We start from the raw sequence: 17,357 nt of genomic DNA on the forward strand, positions 1-17,357 counted from the left end.
CTCTACCACCCATGCCTCAGTGGTCATCATTCACTGACTCCGCCCCCAAAAATAGACCTTCATTTACAAAATAAATAAGAGCAGTCGGCTGTCTGGTTTTTGAACCACATTGCCCTTCATGATCATGGCTGATCTTCTATCTCAGTGCAATTTCCCCATATTCCTTGATCCCTTAATGTCCAGACATCAATTGATCTCCATTTTAGACACAAGAAGTGAAAATCCATAGCCCATCAGGATAGAAAATTTTAAAGATTCACCACCACCTGGGAGAAGAAATTCTTCCTCATCTTAATCCTAAACAACTGACTCCTTATTCTGAAACAATGCCTCCTGTTGATCGGTTCCTCAAGTGCTGAAACATTCTTCGTGCATTTACCCTGTCAAATCGTTTCAGAATATTGCTGTTGAATATCTCTTCTCATACTTCTAAACTCCAGTGAATTCTGTCCCAGTCTACTCAGTCTCTGCTGCGATGCCAAAATCGCACTATCCCAGGAACCAGTCAAATGAATCTTCCTGCATGAGCTCAACCTCCCTGTTCAACAAAAGGCCACGCACTCAGAAATGCTGGGCCAAGGGAGATTGCGGAAGTAAATGAGGCCGGAACTAGTGACATCTTAGGATTGAAGGGCTGGATGAGATAAGAGAGATAGCGAAGGACAGGTTTATGTCTTAAAAGCATTTGATTACCACGGTAAGCAATTAAAGGGCATCATTAAAGATTAAAAAGGCAACTCATTCTCCATTGGTTCATTCACATTTAAAAGCAATGCTTTCTACTGAAGCACACTATTATTGTTGAAAAATGCAATTAAGATAGCTCAATCAAAAGTAAGCTCAATGGTTTTGCAGTAATAAATGCCAAAAATTATGAAGATATGTAGATTCAGGCACTGATTAGTGACACATGAATGGGTTTTGGAGAGGTTTGGGATACATACAAGTAAATGGCAGTTCTGGACGAAATCTGCCTTACTTTGATGGAACCAATTTAAAAGCGCTGGCTTTAATAAGGCTACGTCATAATTGCTCGCCATAATCACATCACTCTCCCAACTCTCCCTCCCCCATTGTTTTGGAGTCTCAGTTAATCCATGGTTTCTTTGGGACATTGGGTGGGAAGAGGTAAGCCAGCTGATTAGTTAAATTATCCGTTAGTTAAGAGGCTAATTAGTTGCCTTGCTTCATCCGCCGCCGCCATCTGCCGCCCAATTTGCCACAGATAAAGAACGTGGACAATTCAATTGGCCAAAAGCAGTGTGAACGAAAGGAGATGGATGAAGCCGTGCGTCCAAACAAACTCATGATTTCTCTGATCAATAACATTTCAGTGTACTTAGACCAAGACGATAGAGTAGAGACGAACAGCCAGCAATTAAAAACCTGTGCGGTGGACTTCCTGGGGACTTTCCGTCTTTGGCGGAAGATCAATATGAATGGAGATCCCAGTGCAGTGACCGTCCATCCGTGAAAGACGATCCCTATCTCTCACCCCAAAAACTCACCCCCCCCCACCCCCCAAGCTACTCCTTAACATTTTAAAATATTCAACTTACTAAGTAAAAATAACTACCAAAGTGTAAATGTTCTGAAGCAAAAGGGCAACTATTGTTTTGGAGGACAGCATCTTGACTTTGCAACAACGTCATCAAATGTCACCTTGTTTTTGGTTGTGTGCTCTTCCCACAGATTCCAGTGTTACCAGCGAAACCAAGTTACAAATATTCACACTGTGGGATCCACAGGCTTTTCAGAAAAAGTACAGCCAAATAAATTTCCCTTTGTTACAAGGCGCAGAAGTGACCCGTTTAGTTGCGGTGGGATGTGACATTCAGACCAATCCCACCGCGCTGCTCCAGGAATCAGGGCTTTCAACTCTCCTGGTCTTTGCTTCATTCACCAGACCTCACATTTTTGCAGAGGGTTCATCAGGCTTCCTTGGGGGCAGTTGAAATGCTTGGAAAATTCAACAGAGTTAGCCATAGTTCCGATCACCCTGTACATCGAAGGACTGTGAGGGTCTGTGATGAGCCCCTCGTGGTCACTTTCCGGGGTCCGTATGGAGCACCAAACCTGAGGAGGCAAAAAAGTTCATGTTCATAACTTCATAAGTGAAAGGAGCAGAATTAGGCCATCCGACCCACCAAGGCTACTCCCCCATTCAATTATGGCTGATCTATCTCTCCCTCCGAACCCCATTCACTGCCTTCTCCCCATAACCTCTGACACCCGTACTAATCAAGAATCTATCTGTCTCTGCCTTAAAAGTATCGTGTTTCCTTCATTACAGGAATATCATTGTTACTCTTGAAATCCCTAGTGGCTGTGCAGTAACTTAGCAGCGCCAGATAGTTTCCACATTACAGTGAAGGTAGTAGGTTCAAGATTACATTTCAAAAGGGAATTGATGTTTGCATTTAGGAACAAAAATCTGCAGAACCGTGGAGAAACAGGCGATTGTGACTAATTGGATTGCCTCTCCAAACAACCCGAATGAATTCCACTGGCTGATGATTTCCTACTGGGCTGTTAGACTAGAATTCTTATGATTTTTTTTACACTGGATATGGTTGCTTTGGAAAGAGCGCAGAAGAGATTGATGTGATAACGATGATGAGATAAAATGATGAGATAAAAAGAATTGCAGATGCTAGTTTATAATTAAAGACACTAGGTGGTGGAGTAACTCAGCGGGTCAGGCAGCATTGCTGAAGAAAATGGATAGGTGACGTTTAACGTCATCTATCCATGTTCTCTCAAGATGCTGATTGATCTGCGAAGTTACTCCAGCACTTTGTCTTTTTTTTTAACCAGGATGATATCTGGTTTAAAGGGTATTAGCTTTAAGGAAAGATTGGAGACACATAGAGTTGTACACAAAGAGCTGGAGTAACTCAGCGGGTCAGTTATCATCTCTGAAGAAAAGGAACGGGTGACGTTTTGGGTCGAGACTCTTGTTCAGATTGGATTGTTTTCTCTGGAATGCAGGGGATTGTGGTGGTGGTGGTGGGGAGGGGGGGGGGATGGATGGAGGGGGGAGACCCTGATAGAAGTATCGATAATGTTGAGTGGCATATATACGATAGACTGTCAGGGCCTTTTTCTCAGGATAGAAATATCAAAGACTAGAGGGCATAACTTTAAGGTGAGAGGAGTAAAGTTTAGGGCAGTGTGGGGAAAGTTTTTTTCTACACATAGTGGTGGGTGCCTGGAACACACGGCCAGGGTTGGTGATGGAGGCAGCTACGATGGCGGCAAATTTGGGGTTTTAAAAAAAAGTTTTATGTATTGATTACTGCTACCTTTTTAAAAAATAAAAATAATTGTCAGAGATATTCAAAGCATATAAAACATTTTAATATTAGGATATGCTGTGTGGCCTTGTAAGCACACTTCCATGCTCGAGAAATCCAAGTCAAGGGTCCTGGTTATTCTTTGAACACCAGTTAGTGGAGGTCTGTACATTGGGCCAACTGGAGACGTTGATCAGAAAGGTCTCAGGATCACTTCACTGGAAAGGTTCCCAGTTAACACTGGGGAAGCATTATTGGAGCAAGCATTGCTATTATTGAAGTGTTACACCAGAAATTCACGTGGAAATATCTACGAGAACGGGATTTAGTCCCTGAATGAAAATCCAACCCTTTAGCTACATTTCTTTGAAAAGTAAATACAGTGACTGAAGAAAGTACTCACCTGGGCAAATCCCAGGAAGAAGAGTTGTCGATTAGTGAGGCCCAAGGCTGGCAAAATCATCTCTTCACCATTCTTTTTTACCCAGTTCTCATAGGCCTGAAAAGCAAAGTTGCCTATTAGCTGGCGAATCGACCTTTCATGTCAGATCCATATAAACATTCTTCCTGACATCTTCTCTGCATGGTAAACTAGTGGTATACTGGTCATACAGCAAGGAAACATGCCCTTCAACCCAGTTTGCCCATGCCACCTGTCCCTGTATGGCCTATATCCCCTCAGACCTTTCCTATCCATGTACCGGTCCAAACATCTGTTAAATGTTGTTATAGTTTCTGCCTCAACTACCTCCTCTGGCAGCTCATTCCATATACCCACCACCCTCTGTGTGGAAAAAGTTACCCTTCAGGTTCCTATTAAATCTTTGCCCTCTTACCTTAAACCTATGTCCTCTGGTTCTTGATTCCTCTATTCTGGGTAAAAGACTCTGTGCATCTACCCTATCTATCCCCCTGGTGAGCCATTTCTTGTTATTGACCAGAAATGTCGGACAATCTGAACAAACTTGCAATGACCCATCTACAACATTATGGACCAATTTTCCTCTCATGGCACAATTGTTTTCTAGTTGGGAACCAACCACAGGCAATGAGCAGGACTGAAGAGTGTGGCAAGAGCTGCACCAAATGCAGGGGAAAATCAGATGGCAGCTTGGTGAAGCCACCAACAAATGTTGGTAATGAATAGAAGGAGGAGAACGAACGACCCAGCTGAGCTGACTGGGCGGTGGTGGAGCAACATTTAAATAACGAGATGACCAACTGATTTAGCCACAACATATTGGTTGAAAAACGTTAGTGGCCCGGACAATTTACTCAGGAATGTAAGATTTCAGAGTTCTATCTTTAATTGTCTGACCGCTAAGTACATTTTGAAGCTTTGGTCATGAAGGCCAATCGTCTGTTGACCTTGAATAATACATAGAACATAGAACACTACAGCACAAGAACAGGCCCTTCGGCCCCCAATGCCTGATGCGAAACCAGCTCTTATCTGCCCGCACGTAATGCATGTCACCTCATTGTCTGCATATCCATATGCCTATCCAAAAGTCTCTTAAATGCCACTATCATATCTGTCGCAACCACAACCTCCCAGTAGCACACTCCAGGCTCTCATGACTCACTGCATATTTCCTTTAAACTTTGCCCCTCTCACCTTAAAACTATGCCCTCTAGTATTTGATATACTGGGAACAGGTTCTGACTGTCTGCACTCTCTATTTCTCTCATAATTTTATATACTTCTTTCAGGTTTACCTGCAACCACATGCTTTCCAGGGCAAACGATACAAGTAAACCCAACTGCTCCCTGCAGCTAATACCCCATAATCCAGGCATCATTTTGGTAAACCTCTTCTGCACCCTTTTCAAAGCCTGCACATCCTTCCTGTGGGTCAACTAGAATGACACACAATACTCCGGAAGGCGGCGCGGCTCTGGCCAGCAGCGGCCTCTGTAGCCTGTCCGCGTTTTTATTATTTTTGTCTGTGTTTTTATGTAGTGTTTGTTATTTTATGTTGGGGTGTCATGTGTGGGGGGGGTGGGGGGGTGGGGTGGGAGGGGGGGGGAAACTTTTTGAATCTCTCCCTGCACTGAGACCCGACCTTTTCTCGTCGGGTCTCAGTCGTCGTTGAGGCCACAACGAGGAGCGGCCTCCAACAGGAAGAGCCGGGGACTCAGGTGTCGAAACCACCGTTGCCGTAGCTGGCCGGGTCCGGAGCGGTGGAGGAGCGCTGCTGCTGCTAATGCTGTTGTATCTGCTGCTGCTGCCAAAAGAGAGTCGGAGGCTCTCTACAGGTCTGTGGACGACGGCGCCGAGCCCACGGCTCCCTGGGGGGAGACCGCTTTTCGGGGCTTCTGCGGCGGCGACTTCTCCCGCCCGAGTTGCGGGGTCGAAGAGCTCCTGGAGCGGGGCCTAGCACCGCTGCCCCGCGCGGCTGGAAGGGCCGCGGACTTTGCGAGCGCACACCGGGGGCTCCAACATCAAGACCCGGTGTGCGACCTCTCACCACCCGGCGTGGCTTCAATGGCCGCGGGACAATCGCCATCGCCTTCCGGGGGCTATGACTTTGACTGCACATCGGGGGGGGGGAGAGTGCAAACGAGAGATAAGTTTATTTGGCCTTCCATCACAGTTATGTGATGGATGTTTATGTTAAATGTAATTATGTTGTGTCTGGGGTCTATTTGTGTTGAATGTATGGCTGCAGAAACGGCATTTCGTTTGGACCTCCAGGGGTCCAAATGACAAATAAATTGACTCTCTTGACTCTTGACTTGACTCTTGACTCTTGACTCTCTTGACTCTCTTGACTCTTGACTCCAAATGCCGCCTAACCAAAGTCCTATAAAGCTGCATCCTGACTCTTGCGCTCAATGCTCTGACCTACGCCTTCTTTGCCACCCTATCTATATATATCATATCATACCATATGCCTTCTTTACTACCCTATCTATTTGTGTTACCACTTTCAGGGAGTTATGGACTTTGACCCCGAGATCCGTCTGTACATCAGTGCTGTTGAGGATCATGCCATTAATTTCATATTTTCCCCTTACATTTTTGTCCCAAAGTGCAACTTCTCACACTTGCTCGGTTTAAACTCCCCATCTGCCATTTCTCTGCCCATTTCTGTAGCTGATCTATATTCCACTGTATACTTTCACAGCCTTCCTCACAGTCTGCAACCCCAGCATTCTTCCTGTCATCTGCAAATGTACCTTCTTGTCTTTAATGTAAGTATAAAAAGCTTAGGGGATTTGTTCAATCCGGCACACCAAAGCCATTTTGTGGCCCCTTTTGGCCCTATAATCCAACAGAGCTGCCACCTCACTGCTTTGTTGTGAGATTGATGTAAGTCAGTGAAATCCTGTTTCTGGGTTTACTCCCTATGGAATCCTGCCATTTTGAAAAACAACTTAGTTCAGCAGAGCTCCATGACATACTTTAGCATGGTGTTAGGATCTACTATTTAATTACCTGGATATTATCAGTCTGGACGTTCAAGGATATCCAATTAACACATCTAATTTCATGACTTGATGACCCACGGACAAGATTTTTCCCTAACACTGGTCCATCAGAAAGTTCCATCTTGGATTACAAGTGCAGTAAATATTCTGAAAGCTGCACCAGGCATGTTGGTGAACAGTTGATACTTACATGGTAAGCTGCTTTCAGGCCACCATTGTCAGCGATATTTTCACCCAGTGTTTTCCTGCCATTCACTTGCTCACTGTTGATGGTGTAGTTGTTGTACTGGTCGACCATGCACTCAATCTGAGTTTTGAAGGCTTCAACTGAGGAGTTCTTCCACCATGATCTCAGGTTGCCATCTTTGTCATACTCCCTTCCTGCCAAATGACATAAGAGAGGAATAACTTGAGTCCCCTTTGTACGCAATTGTAAGTAATTAATAATTTTGATTGAGTAAATAAGAAGAAACACTCCACAGGTCAGTGTTGATTAAAATGGGTGTCAGGGGTTATGGGGAGAAGGCAGGAGAATGGGGTTGAGAGGGAAAGGTAGATCAGCCATGATTGAATGCGGAGTAGACTTGATGGGCCAAATGGCCTAATTCTGCTCCTAGAACTTATGAAGAGAGAAGCAAGTTTATTGTTTCTCTTTCCCTCACAGACACTGTTGAGTTTTTCCGCCATTTTCTGTTTAAAAAAAAAAAATCCTTAATAGCATTTGAAATTTTTTTGAATGTCAGAGAGAAACTTAGAGATCATTAGCAAAACGGCCAAGTCACTCAAGGGAACAAAGAAAACTTGCAACAACAGGAATGTAAACTATTTTTATGCAGCAGGTTTTTACGGAGAGAATGCTCTGCCAGAATATGATTTGATGGGGCTGCGTTGGATGTGGAGAGGATGTTTCCACTAGTGGGAGAGTCCAGGACCAAACGTTATACCCTCAGAATTAGAGGACATTCCTATAGGAAGGAGATGAGGATGAATTTCTTTAGCCAGAGGGTGTGAATCTGTGGAATTCATTACCTCAGAAGGCTGGGGAGGCCAAGACAATGGATATTTTTAAGGCAGAGATAGATTCTTGATTAGTACGGGAGTCAGAGGTTATGGTGAGAAGGGGAGGAGGGAGAATGGGGTTAGGAGGGAGAGATGGATCAACCATAATTGAATAACGGAGTAGATGATGGGCCGAATGGCCTAATTCTGCTCCCATCGCTTATGAACTTACAGTAAAACTCCAATAATTCCCAAAATGTGTTTTGTTCTTTGTACACAAGATTTTTTTGTGCATAATTTGAGATTCATCAACAACTTTTTAATGTGCTTGTGTCAATTATTCTCTAATGTAACCAAATTGTTAAATAGTTTTAAACTAACGATCCCATCTGGCTACAAGTTAGACGATAGATTTATAGATTTTACAACATAAAGATGGAAATGCTTTTCTGTTATTCTGCTGTTAAAGTGAGCATTTCCCCCTAAGAGGAGGTAGTTAAACGTTAATGAGGCTACTTGCTCTCAGCAGTTATTATGATCAATTAGTGGAAGAAATGTCTTTGAAGTCACTGTTGATAATGTGACAGGTGTTTTCTTGGACCTGAACAGGAAGTTTTCTGAAGATCAGAACAGGAAGTGTATATTAAAAGTTACTAACAAAATAAATGTACACGTAAACTTGTGGACTTTGAAATGTGATGGACATTTCTCACAACGTTGTAATCCATCATATACCAAATTTTGTATTATTCATGTGCTTAGTGTAACTTTGTTTTCCTTTTTTTGATCTTGTGATGCTCAAATCATTTCAAGTTGAGAACCCGTGTTTAAGAAAGACCTGCAGATGCTAGTAAAATCGAAGGTAGGCTCAAAATGCTGGAGTAACTCAGCGGGTGAGGCAACATCTATGGAGAGAAGGAATTGGCGACGTTTTGGGTCGAGAACCTTTGTCATTGGTTTGTACAGCTTAATTATTACATATGTTTTTATCACATTTTCATCCTGCTACTTTTTTAAGGTTTGTCTTGAAGTAAAATAGCAATTTATTCGGATTGCAGGGATAAAGAATGAGCAAATCAGCAAAGAACAGTCAAAGAAAGCAATTAAGATATCTGTTGAAAACGGACATTAAAGTTTGAAAAGGAATAGGTGACGTTTCGGGCCGAGACCCTTCTTCAGACCCCTGACTCTCAGTCTAAAGACGGGTCTCGACCCGAAATGTCGCCTATTCCTTTTCTCCAGCGATGCTGTTTGGCCCGCTGTGTTACTCCAGCTTTTTGTGTCTATCTTTGGTTTAAACTAACGTCTGCAGTTCCTCCTGCACAGTAAAGATCATTAGGAAGAATGAATGAATTTAAGAAAGAATTAATCATATCACACGAACAAAATTTCTGACCAACATTTGCCCCCAATAACTACTGCCACAAATCAAGATCTTATACAAAGTAATAATGATTAAAAACCTACTTGTTCTACATTAATATTATTAAAAATCCTCACCAAATGTTCTGGTATGTTTTAAAGATTAGTCATGTTCCATGAATATTTGATTACTTTTTATTTGGAATAGGCAAAAAAAAAACAAAATGCAAGAAATACTTAATAGTTCAGAAGGCATCTGTGGACATGGTGATGCACATGGCCTTTTATTAAATTTATTTAAAGTGAGTGAGGAATTTAGTCTGAAGAAGGGTCCTGACCCAAAACATTGTCTATTCATTCCTCTACTGATGTTGCCTGACCTGCTGAGTTCCTCCAGCACTGCTTTATTTAACATGAGTTTTAAGTAGTGAAAGGGGGGGAGAGTGGACACATCAAAAGAAATGTCTGAGATAGGGAGGAAACCAAGAAAGGCTGATCGAAGCAAATAGCTCACACAAGGCGGTGAAGGCTTGTTAATTGCTGGATACATTTAGTTAAATCTCATATTAAAAAGAATAAAAATGCCCAGATGGCATGTTTTAGGATTCAGACAGATTGCCTGAACCAGCAGCCCAAAGGCAATAAAAGATGATATGCTGGGCCAATCCCATTCAACACTGCAAGTCGTGGGCTTTTCACTGGGTAGAATAGTTCTGTGCAAAGTTGATACCAGTCTGGATTCACTGTGTTAGCAAAAGGCCAGTTGGGCGGTGAAGTGATCAGACAAGATTAAAATGACAGGGTGTGGCCCTGCCCAAGTGTTGGATAGAATGCAGAGCAGATGGTTCAATTCAGAAAGGGAACCCTGTCACGTGAGATAGAGAAGCACATTCAGTATATTTATCCCATTGTGTGAAGTTTTTGTACAAATTGATGTAACAAACTCTGTATTTTGTACTAATGCTTTCTTTTTATGTGCACTGCATGGGAGAATATGTGCGCGGTTATGTGTGTATTTATGTGTGATTTATGCTCTGTGCGTTGTGAATCTATGAGCCTGTGATGCTGCTGCAAGCAAGATTGTTATTGTACCTCTACCCCACAATACTTTTATATGTGGCAATAAGCTCATTTTGACTAAATCTGCTCAAAGCCACAGTCCTCTGTTCATCTTCCTGCAACTTGAAGCAGTTGAACGACCCCAGATATTCAGCATCACGTTACTAATCTGCGCCAGGTGGGAAACACGTATGAAAATTAAACAACCTGCAGATGCTGGAAATGAGAAATCGGCTTGACCTGTTGAGTGTTTCCAGCAGTTCTGCTTTTATGTGTGAGGCCACAATTGCCACATCGGGTAGAAGTGAAAGATCACACCATCCCATTCTGAAGGTTCACATGCAAGATAGATATTAGACATCCAGCGTGGAAACAGGCCCTTCAGCCCACCAGGACCGCGCCGACCAGCGATCCACTTGCATTACCATTATCCTACACACTAGGGACATTTTGCAGAAGTCAATTAACCTACAAACCTGCACGACTTTGGAGTACGGAACCACCCAGAGAAAACCCAAGTGGTCACAAGGTGAATGTACAAACTCCATACACACAGCAACCGCAGTCAGGATCGAACCTGGGCCTCTGGCACTATAATGCTCAAATTCCTCGTATGTTGCAAAACATACTTGGCTAATAAAGTATGATTCTGATTCTGATTCTGATAAGGCAGCTACTCTACCGCTGCGCCACAGTGCTGCCCTCTGCTTCACTGTGCCGCCTATGTTCTCCCCGATGTTCTCACCGATATTTATTCTCAACATTTTCAAGAGATATCAATGTTCCAGATGTGGGGCTGACAGCCAACTCCCAGCAAAAGAACATCTGTAGGTGGCCTGCATTGATCCGCTTTGGATCCCGAGAGATTAACTCAGGTTGATCTGATTTCGTAATGTGGCTTTATCAGCTTTCACCTCAACATTTAAGCTTCAAATATAAGCTTGCGCTCCAATATGAGGCAGGAGGTTGTAGGCTGAGGTTCCACTCTTGGGATGTGAAGATGATGTTAGGATGAAGCTTTGGTGCAGTACTGATAGGGTGCAGCAGAATCAGCACTCACCCAAGGTATTAAACTGAGGCCATAATTGGCACCACAGGTGGATCACACTATCTTGTTCTGAAGGTGAAAAGGCAAGTTCTCCCTGATGTTCTCACCGTTATTTATTCTCAACCAGCTTGCCTCAAAAGGCCACTATTATTTTGCTGCTTGTGGGGATCTTGCTGAGTAAAAGGTGAACTGTGATTCCAATTTTTGACCTGTTGCATTGCACCAAGTAGCATACTTTACAAGAGAGACCTAAGGAACAGCAGGTGATGGTTTACAAAAAAAAGACACAAAGTGCTGGAGTAACTCAGCAGGTCAGGCAGCATCTCTGGAGAACATGGAAAGGGCACTGAACTGGAATGTCAACTATCCATGTTCTCCAGAGATGCTGTCTGATCCTCTGAGTTACTCCAGCGCTGTGTGTCTTTTTTTATAAACCAACTTCAATAGCTTTAAAACTAGCTGCAGCTGGATAAAGGTACATCCCCTGTTGACCCAAGAAATATTAAGGATAATTATTTGTAAAGGATTCGAACAATGACATTTTAACTGAATTTACCTTCTCCCTCTAACATACATACATGCACCTCCTCTCTCTTTACACAATGCAAACCTCTTCCACTCCCACCTATTTGACATTCATATGCATTCACCAGCAGGGGTCAGTGGATTGTGACATGCCCTGACTGTGATTGTATACCACAAACCTAGAGGACTCAGTGGTGCACTGCAAACCTGGTGCAATGGGAGCATCTATAGCTCAAATGCATCTTGATGCAAACACTCGAAAACTAGAAATACGAGGCCTTTGAGCCCCTTAGATCTGTTCCATCATTCAACAAGATACTTTCTGACCATACCACCTCTATACAACCCTGCACTCACCATCTCTGAATGAGCCTGTCCTCAGCACCTGTGAATGACTTTACCTCGAAGACCTCACCCTTACCACCACTGGATGACATCACCATCATTACCTCTCGATGACCTTTCCCTCACCACCTCTGGTTGACCTCATTCTCACCACCTCTGGATGACTCTGACCTCACTATCTCGTCCATCATCGGCTCTGACCTTCCTTCCATTGAGGGGATTTATCGCAGTCGCTGCCTCAAAAAGGCTGGCAGTATCATCAAAGACCCACACCATCCTGGCCACACACTCATCTCCCTGCTACCTTCAGGTAGAAGGTACAGGAGCCTGAAGACTGCAACAACCAGGTTCAGGAATAGCTACTTCCCCACAGCCATCAGGCTATTAAACCTGGCTCGGACAAAACTTTGATTATTAATTCAGATTCAGATTCAGATTCAATTTTAACTGTCATTGTCAGTGTACAGTACCGAGACAACAAAATGCATTTAGCATCTCCCTGGAAGAGCGACATAGCAAATGATTTGAATATAAAATAATAAGTGTCTGGGGGGGGGTGGTGATTGGCAGTCACCGAGGTACGTTGTTGAGTAGAGTGACAGCCGCCGGGAAGAAGCTGTTCCTCGACCTGCTGGTTCGGCAACGGAGAGACCTGTAGCGCCTCCCGGATGGTAGGAGGTTAAACAGTCCATGGTTGGGGTGAGAGCAGTCCTTGGCGATGACCCATTAATAACCCATTTTCTGTTATTTGCACTTAATCAGTTTATTTATTCATGTGTTTAAATATTTATATTATGGTATATGGGCACACTTATCTGTTTTATAGTAAATTGCCTACTATGTTCTGTGTGCTGAAGCAAAGCAAGAATTTCATTGCTCTATACAGGGACACATGACAATAAACTCACTTGATCTCTGGATGACCCTTCCCCACCACATCTTGATGACCCTGCCCTCACCATCTCTTGATGCCCCTGACCTCTTCCCTTCTGGATGACTCAGGGCTCTGCAGTCCTCCAGTAGAAATCCATCGTCTTTATCAATCTATCAAATCCTCGAAGAGTCTTAAACACCATTTTGTACCTTTGAAGGAACAGTGGACCAATTGGTGCAAATGCTTATTAATTAACCTTTCAGTCCCAGAATCACTCCTAAAAAGGTAATTCAATCTTCGGAGATAGAGTGGCACACAAGGCAATTTGTGCCGAGGAGAGGAGTGGCACTCTTGAGATCTCCTGGGTAAAACACAGCAAGGCTGCAGGCACCTGGTAATTCCTCAGGTCAGGCACTAACGGCAATTGTCTTCTCTCTTTCCACAAACATTGTAACTGGAAATACCTCAACACTTAAACATGTCAAACCTTTCATACCTTGATCGTCAAACGCATGAGTTAGTTCATGGCCCATAACCACTCCGATTCCACCAAAATTTAATGATCTGTCAATATATAAGAAATACGTGTCATTATTTGCTGGTCGGGTCACGCAGTGACACCCAGATCAGACCATTGACTCGCAGACTGAAGAAGGGTCTCGACCCGAAACGTCGCCCATTCCTTCCCTCCAGAGATGCTGCCTCACCCGCTGAGTTACTCCAGCATTTTGTGACTACCTTCGATTTAAATCAAGTCAAGTCAAGTCAAGTGGCAATGCTCGCGGACTTTTGTGCAAAAGACAACCAACCAAACAAACTATAAACACAATCATAACACACATATTCTTTTACATAATAAATAATGGAAGGAAAAACGTTCCGTAGAGTTAGTCCCTGGTGAGATAGGCGTTTACAGTCCGAATGGCCTCTGGAAAGAAACTCCTTCTCAACCTCTCCGTTCTCACCGCATGGCAACGGAGGCGTTTGCCTGACCGTAGCAGCTGGAACAGTCCGTTGCAGGGGTGGAAGGGGTCTCTCATGATATTGTTGGCTCTGGAGTTGCACCTCCTGATGTATAGATCCAGCACCTGCAGTTCTTTCTTTCACTGCTTCTGACGTGGCTTTGGATTCTTCATTGTCAAATAACCCTCACCTCCCATTGCCAGGTTAACAATGATAATCCAGGAATTGTTAGGCAGAGTTAGGAACCTCACATCTGTGGTAGGGAAGCTATCCGAGAGGATTCCGAAGGATAGAATTTGTTGGTATTTGGAAGAGAATGGGTGAACCAGGGACATTTAGCTGGGTTTTGTTTTGGGCAGATCATGTCTTACAAACGTGATTGCGTTTTTTGAGGAGGTGACAAGGGTTATCGATGAAGGTAAGGCAGTGGATGTAGTGTACATGGACTACATACAGTAAGGCATTTGATATGGTCCCTCATAGCAGGCTGATCCAGAAGATTGACACAAAATGCTGGAGTAACTGAGCGGGATAGGCAGCATCTTTGGACAGAAGGAATGGGTGACCTTTCGGGTCGGGACCCTTCTTCAGACTGATGTCAAGGGAGTGGGCGGGACAGAGATCAAATGTAGTTGGAGACAGCAAGACTGGTGGGAGAATTGGGAAGGGGGAGGGGATGGAGAGAGAGGGAAAGCAAGGGTTATTTTTAAGTTAGAGAAGTCAATGTTCATACCGCTGGGGTGTAAGCTACCCAAGTGAAATATGACATGCTGTTCCTCCAATTAGCACCGAGCCTCACTCAGACAATGGAGGAGGCCCAGGACAGAAAGGTTAGATTGGAAATGGGAGGGGGAGTTAAAGTGTTGAGCAACCAGGAGATCAGGTAGGTTAAGGCGGACTGAGCGGAGGTGTTCAGCGAAACGATCACCGCGCCTGCGCTTGGTCTCGCTGATGTACAGGAGTTGACACCTGGAACAGCGGATACAGTAGATGTAGTTAGAGCAGGTGCAAGTGAACCTCTGCTTCACCTGGAAAGACTGTCGGGGTCCTTGGATGGAGTCGAGGGGGGAGGTAAAGGGACAGGTGTTGCATCTCCTGCAGTTGCAGGGGAAAGTACCTGGTGATGGGGGGGTTGGGTGGGAAGGGGTGAGTTGACCAGGGAGTTGCGGAGGGAATGGTCTCTGCAGAAAGGGGTGGAGATGGGAAGATGTGGCCAGTAGTGGGATCCTGTTGGAGGTGGCTAAAATATTGGAGGATTATATGCTCTATGCAACGGCTGATGGGGTGGAAGGTGAGGATAAGGGGGGCTCTGTCTTTGTTACGAATGGGGAGAGGGGGAGCAAGAGCGGAGCTGCGGGATATCAAGGAGACCCTACCTAGTGACAGCCTCATCTATAATGGAAGTGGGAAACCCCCCTTTCCAAAAGAAAGAGGACATCTCCGATGACTTGGTTTGGAAAATCTCATCCTGGGCGCAGATGCGGCGTAGACGGAGGAATTGAGAGTAGGGGATAGAGTCTTTACAGGAAGCAGGGTGGGAAGAAGTGTAGTATAGATAGCCATGGGATCCAGAAGATTAATGGGATCCGCGGTGAGTTTAGTTTAATTTAGAGATACAGCGCGGAAACTGCCCACCGCACACTAACACTACCCTACACTCACTAGGGACAATTTACATTTATACAAAGCCAACTAACCTACAAACCTGTACATCTTTGGATTGTGGGAGGAAACCGAAGATCTCGGAGAAAACCCACATGGTCACAGGGAGAACGTACAAACAAGCACTTGTAGTCAGGAAGAAACCTGGGTGTGTGGCTCTGTAAAGCAGTACTTCTACCGCTAGGCCACTGTGCCGGTTGTTTGGATTCAGAACTGGCTTACTCTTATGAGATAGAGGGTAGTGGTGGAATGGTGCTATTCTGGCTGGAGATCTGTGGCCAGCAGAGTTCCGTAGGGGTACACACTGGAACCTCCGTTGTTTGTGATATATATCACAAGTTTGTACAAAAATATAGATGGGTTGGTTAGTGTTTGAAGACTGTACAAAGATTTGTGGAGTTGTGGACAGTGAGGAAGGCTGTCAAAGGATAGAATGATAGAACAGGATATAGATCAGTGACAGATAAGTCCAGAGATAGATGGATTTAAATCTGGGCAAGTAAGTGCTTGCCTTTAGGAGATCAAATGAAAGGGGAAAGTATACAGTTAATGACAGAACCATAACCACAAATAATTTATTGCTTCAGATTCCAGCATCTAAAGTCTCTTGTGTCTCCTGCTCTGCTTGTTGTGCCTCTGATTTGATTAGTGCCACATAAATAGTCTACATTCACTGCAAACTCTGTAACAATTACAACTGAGCTTTGTTTTGTGCCCATACATTAATGAGCTGTCCCGGATTTGATAAATCTATCTAACGCATGCAATCCCAAAGCCTGAACATAATCTCTAGCTTCAGTTAACGTTGCCATTCACTTTGAATCTTCTGATGTCGCCTACTTGCTACTGAGAGCTCCTTTGAACACAAATCTCTCCAGGTTTGTGAAACTATAAGTGCTATGTGCTGATTAGATTCCTCTATTCACAGCCATTTGGCTGCGGCCTGCTGCTAACTATTGATGCTCTGAAGACAGGAGCCTCGTTTTCCCAGTGTCAGCCTGCCTTCCTCTACCGCTGTCCGTAGAAAAGGATGTACAGGCATCTCTTACACATTCAGTTTCACACTTACTGATTCTCTTCCACACACCATTCAAGTCAGAAGCCAACTTTCTTTGTATCAATAGACAATAGACGATAGACAATAGGAGTAGGCCATTTGGTCCTTCGAGCCAGCACGGCCATTCAATGTGATCATGGCTGATCATCCCCAATCAGTACCCCGTTCCTGCCTTCTCCCCATATCTCCTGACTCCGCTATTTTTAAGAGCCCTATCTAGCTCTCTCTTGAAAGCATCCAGAGAACCGGCCTCCACCACCCTCTGAGGCAGAGAATTCCACAGACTCACCACTCTCTGTGAGAACAAGTGTTTCCTCGTCTCCTTTCTAAATGGCTTACTCCTTATTCTTAAACTGTGGCCCCTGGTTCTGGACTTCCCCAACAACGGGAACATGTTTCCTGCCTCTAGCATGTCCAAACCCTTAACAATCTTATATGTTTCAATGAGATGCCCTCTCATCCTTCTAAACTCCAGAGTGTACAAGCCCAGCTGCTCCATTCTCTCAGCATATGACAGTCCCGCCATCCCGGGAATTAACCTTGTAAACCTACTCAATAGCACGAATGTCCTTCCTCAAATTAGGGGGCCAAAACTGCACACAATACTCCAGGTGTGGTCTCACTCGGGCTCTGTACAACTGCTGTGTCAAAGCACAGATTAGTCTCATGATTCTCATAGATCACTATTTACTTAGAACCATTATAACTTACATAATTCCTTCCTGAAGGTCT

The 17,357-nt window shown here is 44.2% G+C and overlaps 1 protein-coding gene across 3 annotated transcripts in view; it reads right to left on the reverse strand.

Annotated features, from left to right (window-relative positions):
* Positions 1 to 748: 748 nt before the first annotated feature.
* The window catches only part of LOC129711638 (endothelin-converting enzyme 1-like), a 209,047-nt gene continuing 192,438 nt past the window's right edge, over positions 749 to 17,357 (reverse strand). For all 3 annotated transcript variants that reach the window (XM_055659434.1, XM_055659433.1, XM_055659435.1), the window contains exons 16-19: positions 13,440 to 13,507; positions 6,922 to 7,112; positions 3,700 to 3,795; positions 749 to 2,076 (exon numbers count right to left, since the gene is read on the reverse strand). In XM_055659434.1, coding sequence (XP_055515409.1) covers positions 1,900 to 2,076; positions 3,700 to 3,795; positions 6,922 to 7,112; positions 13,440 to 13,507 — 532 coding nt within the window. In that variant the 3' untranslated portion in view covers positions 749 to 1,899. The remainder of the gene's footprint in view (positions 2,077 to 3,699; positions 3,796 to 6,921; positions 7,113 to 13,439; positions 13,508 to 17,357) is intronic.

Source organism: Leucoraja erinacea, chromosome 30 (genome assembly GCF_028641065.1).
Source record: "Leucoraja erinacea ecotype New England chromosome 30, Leri_hhj_1, whole genome shotgun sequence".
NCBI classification, from domain to species: domain Eukaryota; kingdom Metazoa; phylum Chordata; class Chondrichthyes; order Rajiformes; family Rajidae; genus Leucoraja; species Leucoraja erinaceus.